Below are 22,234 nucleotides of genomic sequence, written 5' to 3'. Positions count from 1 at the left end.
GTCCAGCTTTATCTAGAAATTTCCCCTACCCCCATACTTCATGACTTGGTGATACCAAGCATTCAGCTTGATTTATGTCTTTGCATCATTATTTTCTCTGCCTAAAGGACTGCTCCACTCTCCAATGGGAGTAAATAAGTACTATTCGAGTCTTAGCTCAACCTCCATGTATTAGTTCTCTAGGGCTGCTATAACTACATGGCTTATAAAAACAGGAGTTTATTCTCTCAGTTCTGAAGGCTCAGTGTCTGAAATCAAGGTGTCATCAGGGCCATGCTCTCTCTCTGAAAGCTCTAGGGAAGAATCTGTCCTTGCCTCTTTAGCTTCTGGTGGTTGCCAGCAACGTTTGGTAGTACTCTGATCTTAGCCTCTGTTTTCACTTGGCTTTTTCCCCTGTATGTCTGTGTCCAGATTTCCAGTATGACTTCATCTTAACTTGATTTCATCTGCAAAGCTTCTATTTCCTTATAAGGCCACATTTATAGGGACTAGGAGTTAAGATTTTGACAAATATTTTGGGGGGACACATTCAACCCACAACTCTGAATGAAATCTTTTTTGTAGCCCTTATTGCAAGGAGAATTTACCACTCTGTACCCACTGTACCCCATGTTTACCTCCATAACATTTATCATGCTTAATTGCTTGTATGTCATGGTTTTGCTCTGATACTCATCTTTTTCTGCTTATGGGCCTCTGTTAGTCCGGGAAGAGGAAATCCCGGGGCAAAATACCTCTGAAAACCGAAATTAGTCAAAGGGAGAAATAAAGTTTAAAACCCATTTATTGCTCACAAACTGAAGTCCCGGGCTCTCTTTCTCCTCTACTCTGGAAGAAGCCAGCAAGCAAGCAAGCCAGCCCCCTCCCCTTAACCTCTCAGGTTCAGACACGCCCTCGGTTGCCCAGGTAATTACCTATTGATATGGACATGAACTTCTCTCCACCCGTGAGTATACGTAAATGCACTAAAGCCAGGTGAGATATTTTGGAAATGTTGCAATTTTACCCACAGCCTCCAAACAAGTCACTTTCCTATCCCTCATATCTCTCAGCCCTTAACTTTTTACATTTATTCCTACTAATCCTTTTAGATCAAGTTTAAATTTTCTTCTGAACCAAGGGCCTGAGTTAGAGTAGCAACTTTGGTAATACAGGAGGAAGTTTGTAAAATTATAGGAGAGATGCTATAGGAGTTGGTAACTGATATAGTTTAAGGGGAATGGGGTGAGCAAAGAGGGAGTAGACAAAGATGACTTTGATACCAGATGATAAAGCTAATTTTGGGTATACTGAGTTTGAATTATAAGCGAAACATCTTTTCGTTTGAGAACTTTTCTTTTTTGGGAGTTACCTAATGTGTGAGTTGAGAACAATCTCATAGATAATTTTAATATTATTTTACCTAAAAATTATTCTCTCTGGGGTCTCTGTTAATTTATACATTGTTATGGTTCCCTAAAGCTGTTATGTTCTTTCCCCCCATTCTGTATTTGCCTTGAGGTGCCATAAATTCTCAATGTTCTGTTGACTAAAAAAAAAAAGTACCACAACATTTTCAAGAGCAAGAGTCAAGGTTTTAAAATAAAGCCATTCAGATTTTACTGTAGTTCTCATTCATAAGATTTAAAGAGCAAAGATTGGGTGTAATATTGCTTTGAAGCATGACTTAGAGTTGGAATAAATTTCAGAGCCTGGAAGTAATTAATATTTCTGAGTAGCTTCATAAAAGGAGAATGAGTAGCCCTGTAGTTCATTCTGTTGACCTGTTAGCTTTGAATTTTCAGTTTGCAAAGAGGACTCTTGAAATTTATATGCTTGTATTGGAAAATAACTTCAGTTTTTCAAAACTTACCTTAAATGAATGTTATTTGGAATTCTAGCATCATAGAGATTCATTTTACATTGGGAAAAAGAAGTTTTTTCACTATTATTTGTTCTGGGAATTGTTTCTATTAAATAAGCTGATCTTTGAAGTGGATGGTTTCAGTCAGCAGTCTATTGTTGGATTTGTTTTGTTTTCTTTGGTAACTACCCTAAAATGAATGACTTGAAATTGTCTGTAATAATTGTAAATAAATAAACCAATTGTTAAGTTCCTACAGTTCTGCAGCTGGGCTCAGTGTATTTTGTTTAGGTGTTTGTTTAGTGCTAGATGTTACTGTCTTTAGTAGTAACATGTCCACATGACACCAAATGAATTCTGGTTCCTTCAAAGTGGCGTTGCTGCACTATTAAACAGTAAGTAACTAGTGTGTTTTTCTTCCAAAAAAATTTTAAAAGAAACTATGAGGATGTGGTATAGGATGGATTTTGATTACTAAATTTATTGTATGCCATGTATAAATGTTTCTGTTTCAGACTCGGGAACAGGAAGAGTTGGAAGAAGCTTTAGAGATAGAAAGACAGGAAAATGAACAAAGAAGATTATTTGTACAAAAAGAAGAACAACTGCAGCAGATTCTAAAAAGGAAAAATAAGCAGACGTTTTTAGATGAACTGGTATGTGTAACGCTAATTGTGATAGAAAGCCATTAGCCTTCAGGGTTTCTCTCTCCTATTTATTATGCTGTACAATAGCATTTAAATGACATTTCTACACTTTGTGTTGGTATATTCAACTTCTATTTCTTTCTGTTTTAAAGAACTTTCTGTCAATACCCACTGCATTTTTAGATGAGAGAGTGATATTATAACTGACATAAGCCAGTGTACTATTAATAGGTTTTTTAAGTTTCTCAGCTAACTAAAAAACCTTGTTTCAGAACATTTATTTCTTGATTAGTACTGGTTTTCTAATAACTAGCTCATTTTCTAGTGTTTTGGCTTCATGCCCAAGTTTATAGTGGTTCTGGCTACTCTGGGAGAACTATATTTCATATTTTTGCATGAAAAAGAATATATTTGAAAGAAGTGGCCATGTTTTGAAGTTATTGATGTTTTCCAGTAATTAACTTCCCATGTCAACATTGTTGTATAAGAAAAGTAATAATCACAAAGGCTTATGAAGTATTTCATAGATTTGACAACATATTACTCGATGCTTATAATCTGCTATAATATTGATGAAATCACAACTAGAAAATTGTCTAGGAAAGACGTTCTGTGCTCTACCTTTTCTCTCTATGTGCACGTAATTAATTTCTAAGAAGTGTTCAACACATTTAACTCCTCAGTTTAGTTAATAGGCTGTTTTGTTATTCTGTGATGGGGTAAATCTGTGTCTGTATATATGTTGTGCTTTTGCCGAAAAAGCATTTAAACCAGCTAACCAGGAATAGAAAGAGGAAGCAAGATGACTTAAATTAGAAGGAGGTGAACAAGTAAAGGTAAGGGCAAGGCCATGATTGAGGCTGAGATAGAAAATGCTTATCATAAAATCTCTCTCTACTTTGTATGAGAGAAATGTAAATTTGGTTCTAAAAATGAGGACAGCAGCATATAAAATGGAATATAGTGTTTTCCTTAGCAACTTCCATTCATTTTTCTTGAAATTAAGTGGCAGGGTAGCTTTAACAGTTGAAATGACACATGCCATATTTTACATTTTTTTGGAGACATATATTTTGTGTGAAATTTTAAACATTTTGAATTAGCAAATACTGATGTTTTTATTTTATTGAAAAGTTCTTTTCCTTACCATTTTATGCAAAGAGGAGAACATTTTTCTTTGGCAGTGCTTCTCCTTTCTACAGTTAATTGTATAACTTCCAAATATGGAACTTAGATATATTAAGATGAAAGTACTCTTTAACATTCTGGGATATTGCATTTAATAGAAAGAATTTTAAGATAGGATTTCTAAGCTTATTCCTAAGTAAGCAGTTATTCCTACATATTCTTTTAATACTCAGAGTACTAAATTTTGCTGCCTCATTGAGCTGCTTTTGGCATGAAGCTCCCCTTTAATTCAGTGGGGCATGAAGTGAGAGGTGAAACTGCCAGAGCTGTACATTGTGTCTAATCTGGAGTTAATACTGGTTTTTGTGAGGACCCCCCCCACACTTCCTGTTTGCTTCACCTGCAAGTCATTACTACTTATACTTTCTTCACTGTTCAGATCATGTAACATGCTGGTTAAATAATCCTTAGCAATTTACTGTATTCATTAGAACAATTAATTATAGCAGATTAGTTTAGAATACCAAGGCAGTTTGAATTTCTGGTTTCCATTTTAGAGTTCATTTTTAAAGATTCTTTGTTACTTTCATTTTTTAATTTTTATTAAAATTTTTTTGTTAAAATATTCACATATGTTTCATCCTCACTGGCTAATTGTAGAATTCATTGAGTTTCTTTTTTATCCTCCTGAATCTCTATGAAGTAATTAAAAGAATACATTGTACTTCTTTTTCTATGTGTATTCTTGTGTTAGATTTTATAAAAAGATAGCACTGGCATTTGTAAATATGCTTAGACTCTTAAATCTTAGAATTATTCTCTGGATCTAGTTCAGGCAACAAGTACTACTTAAAGTTTTTTTCTTCTGTTTTTGGGTTTGGTCTTTGGGCTGAAAGAAACCCAACCTTTTGGAAAGCATTACATTATACTGTATGTGACAGGATTTTAAGTTATGGCCTTAATGTTTATGGCTTAGCATTTACCATAATGCTGCCTAAGAAGTCCATTTATTTAATCCTAACTGTAAATTCAATTTTTTTAACAGTCTGGAAAAATATTTTTAAACAGGTCCTGACTTATTAAATCTTTTTATATTCCTGTTTGAAAATTCTCTTCTGCTTATGTCTTAAATTTTGTTAAGGGCTAATATTGTTGTCAAATGCAGTAGCTGATTTTTATTAGAAATATTGTTTGCCAGATGGCTTGCTTAAAGTCAGTTAAAATAATCTTTTAAAAATGGTCATTATAAAACCTTTAATGAGTATTACAGGCAGTCTTATTAAATTTCCTTAAATACTAAACACTATACCTTTAGGCAATTAATGTATGTTAGGTAACCTTTCAAAGTAAAAAGGGAAGCAAAAAAAGAATGAAATAACTCTAAAGTTTGCATCTGTATTTTATGTACTCTTGAAAGCATGTATTTTTCCCATACTTTGTTTTACTTCATAGATTTTTGTTGCTGTTGTTTGGGTTCCCACTTAATTCTAGTTTAAAGTTCACAAAGTTTTTCACGCTCCAGAATTTTTCAGTGCTGAAATGGAATAAAGCAGATTTGAAGTAAATTGTATGCTTTAGTATCAAAATTAGTTTTACATTCCTAGAATATTAATTTTTGTTAAACTTAAGCTCTTTTACCAGGACATATTAATATTCAGGTTCTTTTATTTGAAAGTGAAACCAGTATTAAAAGAGACCAAAATGTTGATTAGCAACTTTTTTGAAGTGAACATATTTTCTTTTACACCAGAACTTTTACAACTTCTATAGTAAATACCAGATATAGAAGAGCATTTGAATTCACTTGGAGTGTACATTGGGAAGTAATGCTTTAACTTCTTAGCCAAGGAAATTAATTTTTCTTCTGTTAGTTTTTACATATAAAAAGATAGTAATAGATTTTAAAAGATATTTTGGGCCATAGCCAATTTAAGGTGTCTTTTAATTTTATATTTTATTATAAAATTCTTAATGGAAATCTAGAATAGCCTCAGGCATTCACAGCAATACTGTTACTGATGCATAACTAATGATTTGTTATAGAATATGGAAGGTATTCAAGTATATTCTCATAATATATTTCATTTATTCTCCATTATTGTTAAAGCCAGGTCAACGATCTTCTTTTTTTTTTTAGCTCTATATAAGCTTTATTTATTTATTTATTTATTTTTATTTTGGTATCATTAATGTACAATTACATGAGCAACATTATGGTTGCTAGACTCCCCCCATTATCAAGTCTTCACGACATAGCCCATTACAGTCACTATCCATCAGCATAAAAGATGCTACAGAATCACTACTTGTCTTCTCTGTGTTGTACTGCCTTCCCTGTGCTACCCCACTACATTATGTGTGCTAATCGTAATGCCCCTTTTTCCTGCTTATCCTCCTTATCCCTCCCTTCCCACCCATCCTCCCCAGTCCCTTTTCCTTTGGTAACTGTTAGTCCATTCTTGGTTTCTGTGAGTCTGCTACTGTTTTGTTCCTTCAGTATTTTCTTTGTTGTTAAACTCCACAGATGAGTGAAATCATTTGATACTTGTCTTTCTCCGCCGGGCTTATTTCACTGAGCATAATACCTTCTAGCTCCATCCATACTGTTGCAAATGGTAGGATTTGTTTTCTTCTTATGGCTGAATAATATTCCATTGTGTATATGTACCACATCTTCTTTATCCATTCATCTACTGAGGGACACTTAGGTTGCTTCTATTTCTTGGCTATTGTAAATAGTGCTGCCATAAACATAGGGGTGCATGTCTTTTTGAAACTGGGCTCCTGTATCCTTAGGGTAAATTCCTAGGAGTGGAATTGCTGTGTCAAATGGTACGACTACTTTTAGTTTTTTGAGGAACCTCCATACTGCTTTCCACAATGGTTGAACTAATTGACATGCCCACCAGCAGGGTAGGAGGGTGCCCCTTTCTCCACATCCTCGCCAACATTTGTTGTTTGTCTTTTGGATGTTGGCCATCCTAACTGGTGTGAGGTGATATCTCATTGTGGTTTTAATTTGCATTTCTCTGATGATTAATGATGTGGAGCATCTTTTCACGTGCCTGTTGGTCATCTGAATTTCTTCTTTGGAGAAGTGTCTGTTCATATGCTGTACCCATTTTTAAAATTGGATTATTTGCTTTTTGTTTGTTGAGGTGTGTGAGCTCTTTATGTATTTTGGATGTCAACCCTTTATCGGATATGTCATTTATGAATATATTCTCCCATACTGTAGGACACCTTTTTGTTGTATAGATGGTGTCCTTTGCTGTACAGAAGCTTTTCAGCTTGATATAGTCCCAATTGTTTATTTTTGCTTTTGTTTCCCTTGCCTGAGGAGATATGTTCATGAAGAAGTTGCTCATGTTTATGTCCAAGAGATTTTTGCCTATTTTTTTCTAAGAGTTTTATGGTTCCATGTCTTACATTCAGGTCTTTGATCCATTTTGAGTTTACTTTTGTGTATAGGGTTAGACAATGATCCAGTTTCATTCTCTTACATGTAGCTGTCCATTTTTGCCAACACCAGCTGCTGAAGAGGCTGTCATTTTCCTGTTGTATATCCATGGCTCCTTTATCATATATTAATTGACTATATATGTTTGGGTTAATATCTCGACTCTCTATTCTTTGCCACTGGTCTGTGGGTCTGTTCTTGTGCCAGTACCAAATAGTCTTGATTACTGTGGCTTTGTAGTAGAGCTTGAAGTTGGGAAGCCATACGTGCCCTGCTTTATTCTTCCTTCTCAGGGTTTCTTTGGCTATTTGGGGTCTTTTGTGGTTCCGTATGAATTTTTGAACTATTTGTTCCAGTTCATTGAAGAATGCTGTTGGTATTTTGACAGGGATTGCATTGAATCTGTATATTTCTTTAGGCAGGATGGCCATTTTGACAATATTAATTCTTCCTACCCAAGAGCATGGGATAAATTTCCATTTGTTAGTGTCCTCTTTAATTTCTCTTAAGAGTATTGTGCAGTTTTCAGGGTATAGGTCTTTCACTTCCTTGGTTAGGTTTATTCCTAGGTATTTTATTCTTTTTGATGCAATTGTGGGTGGAATTATTTTCCTGATTTCTCTTTCTGCTAGTTCATCATTAGTGAATAGTAATGCAGCAGATTTCTGTGTATTAATTTTGTATCCTGCAACTTTGCTGAATTCAGATATTAGTTCTAGTCATTTTGGAGTGGATTCTTTAGAGGTTTTTATGTACAATATCGTGTCATCTGGAAATAGTGACAGTTTGACTTCTTCCTTACCAATCTGGGTGCCTTTTATTTCTTTGTTTTGTCTGATTGCTGTAGCTAGGATCTCCAGTACTATGTTGAATAAAAGTGGGGAGAGTGGGCATCCCTGTCTTGTTTCCGTTCTTAGGTGAAAAGCTTTCAGCTTCTCGCTGTTAAGTATGATGTTGGCTGTGGGTTTGTCATATATGGCCTTTATTATGTTGAGGTTCTTGCCCTCTATACCCATTTTGTTGAGAGTTTTTATCATGAATGGATGTTGAATTTTGTCAAATGCATTTCCAGCGTCTTTGGAGAGGATCATGTGGTTTTTGTCCTTCTTTTTGTTGATGTGGTGGATGATGATAGATTTTCAAATGTTGTACCATCCTTGCATCCCTGGGATGAATCTCACTTGATTATGGTGTATGATCCTCTTGATGTATTTTTGAATTCGATTTGCTAATATTTTGTTGAGTATTTTTACATCTATGTTGATAAGGGATATTGTTCTGTAATTTTCTTTTTTTGTGGTGTCTTTGCCTGGATTTGGTATTAGGGTGATGTTGGTTTCATAGAATGAGTTTGGGAGTACTCCCTCCTCTTCTACTTTTTGGAAAACTTTATGGACAATGGGTATTATGTCTTTTCTAAATGTCTGATAAAATTCAGCCTTGAAGCCATCTGGTCTGGGGGTTTTGTTCTTGGGTAGTTTTTTGATTATTGATTCAATTTCATTGCTGATAATTGGTCTGTTTAGATTTTCTGTTTCTTCCTTGGTCAGTCTTGGAAGGTTTTATTTTTGTAGGAAGTTGTCCATTTCTTCTAGGTTATCCAGCTTGTTAGCATATAGCTTTTCATAATATTCTCTAATAATTCTGTGTATTTCTGTGGTGTCCATTGTGATTTTTCCCTTCTCATATCTCATTCTATTTATGTGTGTAGATTCTCTTTTTCTCTTAATAAATCTGGCTAGGGGTTTATCTGTTTTGTTCATTTTCTCCAAGAACCAGCTCTTGGTTTCATTGATTTTTTTTCTATTGTTTTATTCTTCTCAATTTTATTTATTTCTTCTCTGATCTGTATTATGTCCCTCCTTCTGCTGACTTTAGGTCTCATTTGTTCTTCTTTTTCCATTTTCAATAATTGTGACTTTAGACTCTTCATTTGAGATTGTTCTTCCTTGTTTAAATAGGCCTGGATTGCTATATACTTTCCTCTTAGAACTCTCTTTGGTGCATCCCTTGGAAGTTGGGGCATTGTGCTGTTGTCTTTGTCTCCATGTATTGCTTGATCTCTGTTTTAAATTGGTCGTTGAATCATTGATTATTTAGGAGTATGTTGTTAAGGCTCCATGTGTTTGTGAGGCTTTGTCCAATTTATTTCTAGTTTTATACCTTTGTGATCTGGGAAGTTGGTTGGTAGAATTTCAGTCTTTTTGAATTACTGAGGCTCTTTTTGTTGCCTAGTATGTAGTCTATTCTGGAAAATGTTCAATGAGCATTTGAGAAGAATGTGTATCCTGCTGCTTTTGGGTGTAGAGTTCTGTAGATGTCTGTTAGGCCCGTCTGTTTTAGTGTGTTGCTCAGTGCCTCTGTGTCCTTACTTATTATCTGTGTGGTTGATCTGTCCTTTGGAGTGAGTGGTGTGTTGAAGTCTCCTAAAATGAATGCATTGCATTCTGTTTCCTCTTTTAATTCTGTTAGTATTTGTTTAACATATGTTGGTGCTCTTGTGTTGGGTGCATAGATATTTATAATGGTTATATCCTCTTGTTGGACTGAGCCCTTTATCATTATGTAATGTCCTTCTTTAACTTTTGTTACTTTCTTTGTTTTGAAGTCTATTTTGTCTGATACTAGTACTGCAACTCCTGCTTTTTTCTCTCTGTTGTTTGCATGAAATATCTTTTTCCATTCCTTCCCTTTTAGTCTGTGTATATCTTTGGGTTTGAGGTGAGTCTCTTGTAAGCAGCGTATCGATGGGTCTTGCTTTTTTATCCATTGTATTACTCTGTGTCTTTTGATTGGTGCACTCAGTCTATTTACATTTAGCATGATTATCGATATGTATGTACTTATTGCCTTTGCAGGCTTTGTATTTGTGGTTACCAAATGTTCAAGGGTAGCTTCTTTGCTATCTAACCACATAACTTTAACTGTCTTATTGTGGTATTATAAATACAGCCTGATGATCCTTTATTTCTCTCCCTTCTTATTCTTCCTCCTCCACTCTTCATATGTTAGGTGTTTTATTCTGTGCTCTTTTATGTTTCCCTTGACTGCTTCATGGATAGCTGATTTTATATTTTGCCTTTAGTTAGTTTGTTTTGTCTGCTTTCTTTGCTGTGATTTTTTTTTCTCTGGTGACAACTATATAGCCTTAGGAGTACTTCCATCCAGAGCAGTCCCTATAAAATACCCTGTAGAAGTGGTTTGTGGGAGGCAAATTCCCTCAACTTTTGCTTATCTGGAAATTCTTTAATCCCTCCTTCAAATTTAAATGATAGTCTTGCTGGATACAGTATTCTTGGTTCAAGGCCCTTCTGTTTCATTGCATTGAATATATCATCCCATTCTCTTCTGGCCTGTAATGTTTCTGTCTAGAAGTTTGATGATAGCCTGATGGGTTTTCCTTTGTAGGTGATCTTTTTTTCTGTCTCTGACTGCTTTTACCATCCTGTCCTTGTCTTTGATCTTTGCCATTTTAATCATTATATGTCTTGGTGTTGTCCTCCTAGAGTCCCTTTTGTTTGGAGATCTGTGGGTTTCCAAGGTCTGAGAGACTATTTCCTTCCCCAGCTTGGGGAAGTTTTCAGCAATTATTTCTTCAAAAACACTGTCTATCCCTTTTTCTCTCTTCTTCTTCTTCTGGTACCCCTGTTATGTGAATATTGTTCCATTTAGATTCGTCATACAGTTCTCTTAATATTCTTTCATTCCTAGAGATCCTTTTATCTCTCTCTGCCTCAGCTTCTCTGTATTCCTGTTCTCTGATTTCTATTCCATTAACAGTCTCTTGCACTTCATTCAGTCTGCTCTTAAGTCCTTCTATTGATTATTTCATTTCTGTTATCTCCCTCCGGACTTCATCCCTTAGCTCTTGCATGTTTCTCTGCAGCTCCATCAGCATGGTTATGATTTTTATTTTGAATTCTTTTTCAGGAAGATTGGTTATATCTATCTCACCAGGCCCTCTCTCTGGCATTTTTTGAGTTATTTTGGACTGTATCAGGCTCTTCTGCCTTTTCATGCGGTAGAAATGATTGCTGGCAAGTGGTGCATTTGTCAGGTGGGAGAAAAAAGTCCCTTCCTTCTTGCTGGTTGCCTTGTCCCTCTCTGCTGCCTGTACCAGTTTCCCACTCACAGGGAGCTGTCTCTGGGATAATCTCACCTGCCATGGTCGGTGTGGCCCTCGGAATAGCCTAGGGCACTGCAGGGGGTTTCAGACATGCCATGTGTGTTCTCCAGTGAGAATGGCGCCCCGTCTTGCCTTCCGGACCTTCCTCCGGCTTCTCTGTCTGTTCCAGGCCTCTGTGCCCCACTGGCTGCCTGTGGGTCTGTCCCATTTAGCTGCATGCTGGGAGAAGACTCTGTGTGGTTGCTGTGGGAGGGGTTTTTCCCCGGCTGCTCTGCAGCTGTGGTGGGCCAGGTGGTGTGCTTGCAGCACCGACTGGAGGCTTATGAATGGCAGGGTTCTTATCGCGGTGAGCAGCTTTGGAACTGCATTACCATGAAGGGGTTTAGGGCAACTAATGTTCCTTAAGATTCCCTGCCTGCTGGGCTGAGTGCCAGGACGATTTTGTGCATCTGTTAAGCCTTTGTCCCTTTAAGACTTTAAAATAGCACCCACTTTTCTTTTGTCCCAGGGGAGCCAGCTGTAGGGACCTGCTTGCAGTCTCTGTCTCGGATTTTACTTTTCCATTTCTCTAATATACAGTACATCATGCAATGTGTGTCTGTGCTCCCAGTGCAGATTACTAGGGCTGGTCATTTAGGAGTCCTGTGCTTCCACTCCCTCCCCACTCTGATTCTTTTCCTCATGCTGGTGAGCTGCGGTTGGGGATGTGCTCAGGTCCTGCTGGGTCACAGCTTTGTATCTTACCCTTTTTGTGAGATGCTGGGTTCTCGCAGATGTAGATGTAGCCTGGCTGTTGTACTGTATCTTCTGGTCTCTCTTTTAGTAATAGTTCTATTTGGTGTATTTTCATAATATATATGGTTTTGGGAGGAGATTTCCGCTACCCTGTTCACGCTGCCATCTTGAGTTCCTCCCCCAGATCTTGCTTCTTAATAAGGTTCTATTTTGTAAATAAAACTTGTGTTCTTTCACTTGCTTTCAAAAGTTTTAATCTTTATAATGTTCCTCTTGCAAGTACTTCTATTACAGTCTTGTGGTTCAATTCTCTTGAAATAAATTCCTTATTATTTAAATTTCTTTTATACTGTAACCTTAAAACAATTCCTTTAAATATATTTGTTAGCCACATTTGTGCCTAAAATGTATTAAGTCATTAAATTTTGAAAGAAAACTAGATTATGCTTTATGTTTACTTTCATGCGGTGAAATATTTAGTGATACAGTTTTTTCAGGATTAAATTTTGGGTAGTTACTATTTCAAAAATATATAGGCTAGTTGAAGAACGTATTTGTTTTCATAGATAGCATCAGTATAGGATGTAGAAATGTGTTTGTATCTTCTTTTTTGTTTAATATAGAAAGTTCTGTGTTTATGTATATGTGATCTCCCTTCCTCTTGATCTGCTGCATGTGTTTCTGTGTTCTGGTAACTCAGAAAGGAAGAAGACTGGATAGATTAAGTTTAGACCATAGCTCCACAGTATTTTAAGTATGTAAGAGACCTTCGTGTTTAAGAATTAATTAGTAATTTGTGTTATTAATAAGCATCTGTACAGATTTGTGTAGTGGTCCTAATTTAGTATCAATATAAGATGTTAAACATGTTTGCTATCATTTTTGTTAGTTAAAAAAATTTAGGCTTAATTTCTAAACGTAAGTCAGTGAAGGAGAAAATAACTATATTTTTAGTTATACTTAACAATTGTTCCATTGTGCAAAACAGAACAAGGATCATTTCCAAATGGCCTCAGGTGGAATCTAATGGGAAACAATTTCAAACTGGTCTGAATTCACTGGTGAAAAGAATTTGTCTAGATAAACATCTGATCTAAGTTACAGTACTTTGTAGTACTCTTTTTGTGATTTGCTTTTAGTTTTTTTATTTTAATAAATATGGTTGGCTTTGCTAGATGAAATAAGACCCTATTGTCTTTAGTGTAGATTTTATAAAAATCTTTTTTGCAGGTTATTTTGATTTATGAGTCTTAAAACAGCCTTTTATTTTTAAGGAATGTTAAAATTTTTTGTAAAGTGTTCTCCACAAAGAACATTTGGGTTGACATCAAATGCTTATGGAAAGGCATAATTTAAGCTAAAAGACTTGTTGCTCTTTAGTTTTCTTTTTAACTTTCATATTGTACTTTAATTTTTCTTACAGGAGAGTTCTGATCTCCCTGTTGCTCTGCTTTTGGCTCAACATAAAGATAGATCTACTCAGTTGGAAATGCAGCTTGAGAAACCTAAACCTATAAAACCAGTGACGTTTTCCACAGGCATCAAAATGGTAAGCCTGTTTGAAAGATGTATTTCAAGAATTACACTTTATAACTTTATATTGATTTCTGCTTATAATCAGGGAGGTTTAGAAGTTGAAGGACATTGTCTTAATCCAGGCTAGGTGTCTAGAAATGAGTATGTATAGTATAAGATTAAAGTGAGAATTAATAGTTTTCAGAGTACACAACATAATTTTGTTGTATATGATGGTGGGTTTGTATGTGTCTTCTTACTCTACATAGATTTTTAAGTTTGTATAGGAAAATGTTTCTTAAAAGAAAATGCAGGCTTCTGGTTTTTGGCATGGCATATAAGAAGCTTGGAAGTTGCCATTCCACTGTAATAACAAATAAAAAGCTGAACACACTGAAAAATCAAGAATTTTTCTTAGATCTGTAAGTGAAGAGAAGTCACTAGGCACACCATTGCTCTTAAAATTGGGGAGACTCACAGAGAATGCAGTAAATCACAACTCATCAGAACAGTAACCTTGCCAGGAACAGGTGTAGGGAAACTTGAGTTGTAATTGATGAATTGCTGGAGGCTCAATGTGGACAACTCAGAGTTAAGAACTCGAAGGGGAACCTGAGTTTTACCTCTCACATCTCTACCAGGTTCTCTTAGTGAATATTGGAGAAAAGTCGTGTGCTTTTAGCAGAGGAAGGTGAAAAGGAACCATTTTGAAATATGCAAGAGCATTATGTTCTTAACAAGGTCTGCCCTCAGCCTCAGGAGAAGTTATTTCACCAGAACCTAACCTGCTGGAATTTTATCAGAGCCTAACTGATGTTGGGGTATGGAGACACCCAACTCCAGCTGCTCAAGACTTCCAGGCAGGAAAAGGGAAATACACAACTTCAGCCCACCCTAACCATCCTGCTGCATCTAAGTGGAAGGGGATGGACTGACAAGCACCTGAGAAGGTCTCAGTCCAGAAACACAGGTTCTTAATCCAGAAACATTGTCTTAATCCAGGCTAGATGTCTAGAAAAGACTGAGACCTAATCATAGGACAATAAAATGTTCCCCCACAACCCTCTCATATCTTACCACCACATTACTAAAGCCTGTTTACAGTAGTTCATTTTACCCAGTGCATCATGCCTCTCTATCAAGAAAAAATTACAAGACAAACTAAAGGCAAAAAACAGCTGGAAGAGACAAAGCAAGTGTCAGCATGTGGCTCAGATGTGGCAGGGATTTTGAAAGACATCTTGAGGGCACAGGGTACATATTTTAATGTTTTATGTGATTAGGGGTATGTGCAGACCTGAATGATATAAAATATACACGATCTAATTTTAAACATACAAATGTAGGAAGTCTTAGGACATCTTCAAATACTTTAAAGAAAAGCACTACTCATTAGGGAATTACCAAAGCTTTTGATTTAAGAGGCAATAAAGTATAGAGAAAAGACTTAGATATAATGGGATTTAACTCCGGAGTCACCACTTCATAGATGTGTATCCATGGGTAAGATATTCCTTCATTCTTCCTGAGTTTGCTTCCTCATTAGTAAAGTAGATAGTAATTTTAGCTTTATATGCTTGTTCAGAGAATTAAAATGTATGTATAAAATGTTAAACCAAGTGCAGCTGTAATGTTATCAGTAATGTTTATTGTTATTGTTATAGTAAATAACAATGGATTATAATTGCTTTACATTGTGTAATTAGGTAATTTGTTTAGGATTCTTGAATTTAAGGGAATTTTATGACAAATTTTGCATTTTGATACTTCTATTAATCTGTGGTATTGCTGTGACATAGTTTTTGTTTTAAAGTTAAAAAAAATTTATTTTTTAATTTACATATAGTAAAGGTCATTCTTTATTATGCACAGGGTCTTGACAAATTCAGAGTTTGTATCTACCCCTGCAATCATGATATAGAGCTGTTCCATTACTTCTCAAAGTCCCCTTGTGCTAACCTTTCATAGTCCTGCACCTGCAACCTCCCTGGTGACCAGTGATTGGTTCTCTGTCCCTGTTTTGGATTTTCCATAATGTCATGTAAATGTGATCATATGGTATGCAGCCTTTTGTGTTTAGCTTTGTTAACTTAGCAGTACACATTTGAGATCATCTGTGTTCTTGCATGTGTCGATAGTTGTTCCTTTTTGTTGAGTAATGTACCATTGTATGAATATATCAATTTCTTCATTCAGCAGTTGAAGGACATTTGGGTTGTTTCCTTTTTTAAAAAATAATTATAAATAAAGCTGCTGTAAACATTTCCATACAATTGTTTATGTACCTAAGTGTTCATTTCTCTTGGGTGAATACAGTTGACTTGTGAATAACATGGATGTGATCTCCCTGGGTCCACTTAAATTTCAGTAAATAATTGGAAAATATATTGGAAATTTTCTGGAGATTCATGACATTTTGATGAAACATTTTCTTTAGCTTATTGTAAGAATATAGTATGTAATACATATACAAAATAGACACTGTTAATGTTATCAGTAAGGCTTCTGGTTACCTGTATGCTATTAATAGTTAAGTTTCTGGGGAGTCAAAAGTTATACTTTTATGGATTTTCAACTGTGCAGGAAGGTGGTGTCCCTAGCTCCTGTGTTTTTTAAGGGTTAATTTGTAGTAAGAATGAGATTGGTGATTTGTAAGGTAAAGGTATTTTAGTTTTATAAGACACTGTTTTTCAAAGTTTTTTGAAGTGGCTGGTACTGATTTGTATTCCTACCAACATTGTTTGAGTGTTATTGTTCATCCAGTCCTTGCCAGCACTCAATATTAATGTTTTAAAAATATTTTAGGCATTCTAAACAGATAGTTATGACCTTATTTTTTAATTTTCTTCCTTCTTCTCTTTGTCCCTCTCTTACAACCTTTTGTGAAATGTAATGTATGTACACAAAAGTACACAGAACCAAATCTTATGGCTTAGTGAATTATCACAAAATGAGTGTCTGTGTAACCATCACATAGCTAAAAGAAAAAAAAGTATTGTGAATTCTCAAGAAGCCCTCCTCATAACCCCTCATGCCTGGTCAGTACCCTGTTCACTTTCCCCAAAATAGTCACTCTTCTGTCTTTTATGGCATTCCCTATGTTGCTCTTAAATAGCTTTAACCTTGAAGCATGTATGCCTTAACCTAATTTATGTTTTGCCTGGCTGCATTATATTTGTGAAATTCACCAATGTTTTTGAAGATAGCTGCAGGTGTTTTCACTTCACTGCTGGATGTTGTAGCATTGGAGGAGTGTGCTACTGTTCATCCATTCTGTTGTTGAGTGATGTTTGGATTCCTTTGAGTTTTTGATATTAGAAATTATGCTAACATTTTTATGTAGGTTCTTTGGTGCACATGTAAATACAGTTTTTGGTGGCTATTTACCTAACAGTAGAGTTACTAGGTCATAGTAAATATGTATGCTCACTTTAGAAGATATCAAAATCGTTTTCCAAAGTGATTTTTACCAACTGTATTCCTAACAGCAGTGTTCTTGTTATTCCACATTCTTGCTAACTCTTGTGATTTTCTGTCTTTCCTAGTTTAACTGTTCTGCTGGGTATTTAGTAGTGTTTTGTGATTTTAATCTGCATTTTATTTCACTGATCACTAGTGAGGTTGAGCATTGGCTGTCCTATTTTGTGAAATGCCTGTTCAGGACTCTTGTTCATGTGTAGTTCTTTATATGATCTAAGCTTTTTATTAGTCATATGTGTTGTATATAACTTTTGTCATTCTGTGGCTTTTCTCCACTCTTTTAAGGTTGTCTTTTTATGTCTTTATTATTTTGCTTTTCTAATATCCACCTGGAATTGATTCTTTTTGGTATGATGTGAGGTAGGTGATTCAGTTACTTTAATGCCTGTTAGATTCATATAACTTAAGTGCGTGATGAAATACTTATTATTGTTGTTTATTATTATAACAATTATTTGGGTCAAGAGGAAGGTGAAAACTTAAAATGATAGAGTTTTTATGTAGATTTATTAATATTACAGAGTGTGAAGACTGACACATAGATGAAAATCTAAATGTTTATGAAGTTAAATATCTTTATAATTTTTGGAAAAAGTAATCCTAAAATGCAGGATGAAAAGTAACACTTATTGAGCACCTATATCCTAGGGGTTGATTTCATTGAACAAATACGTTGGCATGGATGCCAACGTTACTTAAGACTTTGTGACCTGCGATAGCTCCTTTCAGTAAAAGGGGTCTTTTTTTTGTTTTTCTATCTCCATGAAATAGAAGATTCTACTATTTTTGCAGATGTGAAAATGAGTCTCAGGTTAGATCACATATAAAAGATGACATTTAAACTCATTGTCTTTCATTTATAGTTCATTACTTAATTATGAGAATTTCCAGTAACAAAACTTATAAATTCTACTTCGGGTGTCTTTCTGATTTGAAGAAAGCTAGGATTGGAGCTATTGCTTTTAATAGTGGGCTGACAGTATGGACTGGGGTAATCTAAGGCACAGCAGTCAGTGCAATGATCTTTCTTTTCCTGATCTGCTCTACTTAAAGAAAGTCAGCTGCAGCAAATAAGTCAGATATGCTGAATTTGGAGAGTCCAAGTGTCTTGCCAATGGGTTTCAGCCCTGGGCAAGTTCACTATGGATTCAGTGTGACCAAAGAAATGACAGTAGAACGTTCTTGGGGTGAAAGGGTTATACCCAACTTTATTTCCTTGGTAGCAGGTCAATCACTAGAATCCCATTCACTCAGCAAGTCTGCATGCAGCAGGCCGGTCTCTGCCTCTGGGACTCTCTGCCTGCACAACCGCCCCAATTTCTGTCCTCGGCACTGCCACCACTCCAGCCTCTGCTGTGCTCTTCTGCTGCCTTGTAGCTATGCCACTATGTCATCCAGAGCTCCAGAAGGAACTCTTTATATAGTCAATAACAACGTAATGCCCAGAGGTGTGTAGTTAGCCAGTCAACCAAGGTCAAGTGAGAATCCTGGCTATAGGAACCTTCACTTTATCCACACCAAGGAAGACATGTAAATGTAATTAAGGTTTTTGGAATTGGATCCTTTGAGATGTTATTGAGAAAACAGAATTTATTTATTTAATAAGCTCAGAGAAAGATGAAGGGTTAAAATTAGCATAAAATAATGAGTAAGAAATGAGGATTTAATTATTCTATAGAGTTGAAATGTGGAGTTGAGACATTCAGTGAACATCTTTTGGCTAGGGATGTTCACAGATTGTGCCAGATGAATTTTTTGAATTATATTTCCTAGGAATTAAACTCTCAGTGGGTGGAGAAGTGTTAGTAGTAGTGTCTTTGAAAAATTACTATAAAATTTGTGACTTGAATATCTGAGAGAGTTCTACTTCATTACTGTTTTATGCATGAATGGGGGAAATTTTATTTTGCATATATTTATTTGGTCTTCTCTGTGGTGATAGTTTTTGAATTGTTAAAGGAAGTGTCTTGCCAGTGGGTTTCAGCCCTGGGCAAGGTTGCTATAGATTCAATGTGATCAAAGAAATTGACAGAAAAACATTCTTTGGGATGAAAGGGTTTATTACCCAGCTTGTTCTCCCGGCAGTAGGTCAAGTGCTAGCATCTATGTCTCTGCCAAGAGCACTGGGCCTAGCTCTCTATATAGTGCAATAATAGCTTATTGCCTAAAGATGTGGAAACGGTAGCCTAGCAACAGGCCAGTTACATCATAAGGTGGTTTAAGTTCAGTGAGGATCCTGGCCATAGGAACCCCAACTTCCCCACACTCTACTCCTCCAGGATTCTCGCCTTACAATCTACACGCTTTCAATCTTCTGCAATGGTCCCTGTGCCAGAAAGCCGGAGCACTGTAACCAGATTCCATAATAGCAAAAGAGGATAACAACAACTTAGAGATAATAACAAAAATTAAGATACAACAAGATTTTGATACAGATAACAAAAATTACAATAATCCTCAAGCCAGAGGAAGTTCCCAATCCACAAAGACGTTAGGGGTGATAAGACACATGTTTTATTGACACCAACATAGGCAAATCTTGTCCATCAGGTAGGATACATGCAAGAGAATGGTCCTATGATAGGACTGTAGCAGGAAGGGGGTCCCTTCCAGGTCTAGTATACCATACTTTTACTCCTTTCCCCGTGGGGGTTACTGAAGGGTCTACATATAGTGCTACTGGAGGTGCATGCCCTCGCCATAATGATAAAACAAAACTCCCTGGTAAGATGCTCCTACCTTCTAGCCGTTCAGGATATACTGCTGTGACCTTTGGGGGCCACTCTGCTGTTATTCCAGGAATACACAGGAGGCCAGCTTCCAAGCCTTGTCCCCAAGGTGCCACGAGAGCCAGTTATCATTCGTCATGTGTCAAAAGGTCCAAGGCCATGTCCACTCAATGGAGTCTCCGGGGTTCAGTGCAGTTGGTGCTGGCAGCAAGATGTTATTCTGGTGGCCAAACCTTGGCTTCAGTGATTCTTCCTTGGTTTATACTTGTAGTTGTATAGGGGAGGCAGCCATATGTGTTAACATGTGTATGGGACTCAGGGCTCCCTTTCAGGGTCTCGCCTTCAAACGCTTTGGTAACGTCCATAAGTGGACTGACCATCCCCAGCTGACTATTGGTATCTGACTTTAGTCTGGATTTTAACAAGCCATTGTGCCTCTCTATCATGTCTACTGTGATAGGATTGTATGGCACATGAAACTTCTATTTGATTCCCAGCTGTTGCACCCATTCTTGCAGTGTATGTCCTGTAAAATGGGTGCCCTTATCACTGTCAATTACCTGTGGTTGGCCATAGGCAGCAAAGAGATGCTCCAGCCCTCTTTTGATCACCTGCTGGTCTGCACACCGGGTAGGAAAAGCAACCAGAAGTCCAGTAGCTGTGTCCAAACAAGTCATGGCATAATGATACCTTCTGACACAAGTAGAGGCCCAATATAGTCTATCTGTCACCTGACGAGGGGTATAGACCCCTTAGCTATTGTCCCGTGTTGCTGTGGACACACTCCTGCCGGGCTCTACTAACTTCTTCAAAGGTCAAAGGCAAGCCCCATTGACAGGCTACAGCCCACATTGTCTTTTGCCCTGCATACAAGAAATGCTGATGTAACCATTGGGCTATATCAGAGGCAGGCTTTCTTTCTAACCAATGTATCTGGGCCAGTTTATCTGCTTCATCATTTCCTGGGGATGCCAGTGGCAAATGACCTGTCACATGGTATACTGTAATTATTTTAGTCTGACCACAGGCCCATAAGTCTTGCCACAATTCTTGCCACAGTTCTTGCCCCCAAAAGGGTCAGTGACCAACTAGCCAGTTGTCATGGTATCAATGGTAGCCACAGAGTCAAGCCCCGATAGACAACCCAGCTGTCAGTGCAGACAGCTATAGGGGAGGGCTCCTGGCTGATCACAAGCCACACAACCCGCAACTCTGCCAGTTGGCTGCTCTTCTCCTCACCGTCTTCCATCCATATTGTCTCAGTCTTAGGATGGAAAGCTATGGCCTCCATTTTGGGGGCTGCCCACGGCTGGAGCTGTCTGTGTACCATGCATCTTCAGGTATAGGGGCTCTTCCCTCCCGATTGGGACTCTCTGCTACTAATGGTTCAAAGGCAAGTTCTCCTGTTTTTCACTAGTATATGTCACCAGCCCCAAAAGCGTTGGAGTTCTTCACTCAAGGGGCTACTAGAGAGGGCACTACGCTGCTGTAGGTAAGCACCCTGCTTGGCCAGTGTGGAAGTTTGTGCCACACCGCTCCTTGGCTTTTGGGTCCAGTCTTGTACCCACTCCAAGATGGGATAGGTGGTTATTACCTTTATTGGGGCCAGTCCAGTGATGGGTTCTGTAGCCAGCAAGGCATGATATATGGCAGCCAGTTGTTTTTCTGTCAAAGTGTATCATACCTCTGCCCCTTTCCAGAGTTGGGACCAGAATCCAATGGGTTGGCGAGTTTGTTCAAGCTGCTACCAGAGACCCCAGCCATAACCATCTTCAGTCACATGAATGTCCAGCTCACAGGGCCTTGATGGGTCTGTTATACTCAAGATCTGCACAGCCTTGACTGCCTGTTTTGCTATAGTAAAGGCAGTGCACATGTCTCATCCCAGCCCAACCTGACGCCCTTTCGTACCAACCGGTATAAGGGTCTCAGAATTTGTGTCAAGTGCTGGATAAACACTCTCTGGTAGCCTAGAATACCCAAAAACTCCTGTAGCAATGCTACAGTTGTAGGAGTAGGAAAGGTCTGGACTTTATAACTGCTTCTGGTATAACTGGTCTTACCTGACCAGATGACCCCCAAGAATTTGACAGACAAACCAGGTCCCTGAACCTTGGTACTGTTCACAGCCCATCCTTTCTCCTGTAGATGTTGCAGCAGCCTAGGTGCTGCAACTTCTAGATCTGAAAGAGTATTGGACATGAGCATGACATCATCAATATAATGGTACAGCTGTACAGTTGGTGGTTTCTCCCATGTAGCCAAGTCCTGGGCTACAAGTCCATGACAGATGGTGGGGCTGTGGAGGTATCCCTGTGGGAGGATGGTAAAAGTCCATTGCCATCCTTCCCACGTGAAGGCAAACTGTTCCTGACTTTCCTGCTCAATGTCAATGGAAAAGAAGGCATTAGCAAGATCTATCACATAATGGTATGTTCATGGCTGAGGGTATCCATCAGGCCTGCAATAGAGGGAACAGCAGCATGCATAGGGGATATGACTTTATTCAGTTCTCTGTAATCCACAGTCATACATCAGGAGCCATCTACCTTTTTTTACTGGCCACACTGG

The 22,234-nt window shown here is 37.4% G+C and overlaps 1 protein-coding gene across 3 annotated transcripts in view; it reads left to right on the top strand.

Annotated features, from left to right (window-relative positions):
* MNAT1 (MNAT1 component of CDK activating kinase) overlaps positions 1 to 22,234 on the top strand; it is a 255,557-nt gene that overhangs the window by 80,106 nt on the left and 153,217 nt on the right. For all 3 annotated transcript variants that reach the window (XR_008992475.1, XM_036919462.2, XM_057488402.1), the window contains exons 5-6: positions 2,359 to 2,499; positions 13,363 to 13,488. Coding sequence is in view for 2 of the 3 variants with exons in the window: in XM_036919462.2 (XP_036775357.1) it covers positions 2,359 to 2,499; positions 13,363 to 13,488 (267 nt within the window). In the remaining variant the exon portion in view is untranslated. The remainder of the gene's footprint in view (positions 1 to 2,358; positions 2,500 to 13,362; positions 13,489 to 22,234) is intronic.

Source organism: Manis pentadactyla, chromosome 11 (assembly GCF_030020395.1).
Source record: "Manis pentadactyla isolate mManPen7 chromosome 11, mManPen7.hap1, whole genome shotgun sequence".
Taxonomy (NCBI): domain Eukaryota; kingdom Metazoa; phylum Chordata; class Mammalia; order Pholidota; family Manidae; genus Manis; species Manis pentadactyla.
Note: the sequence above shows the minus strand (reverse complement) of the source record. Positions and strands in the feature narration are given on the sequence as shown.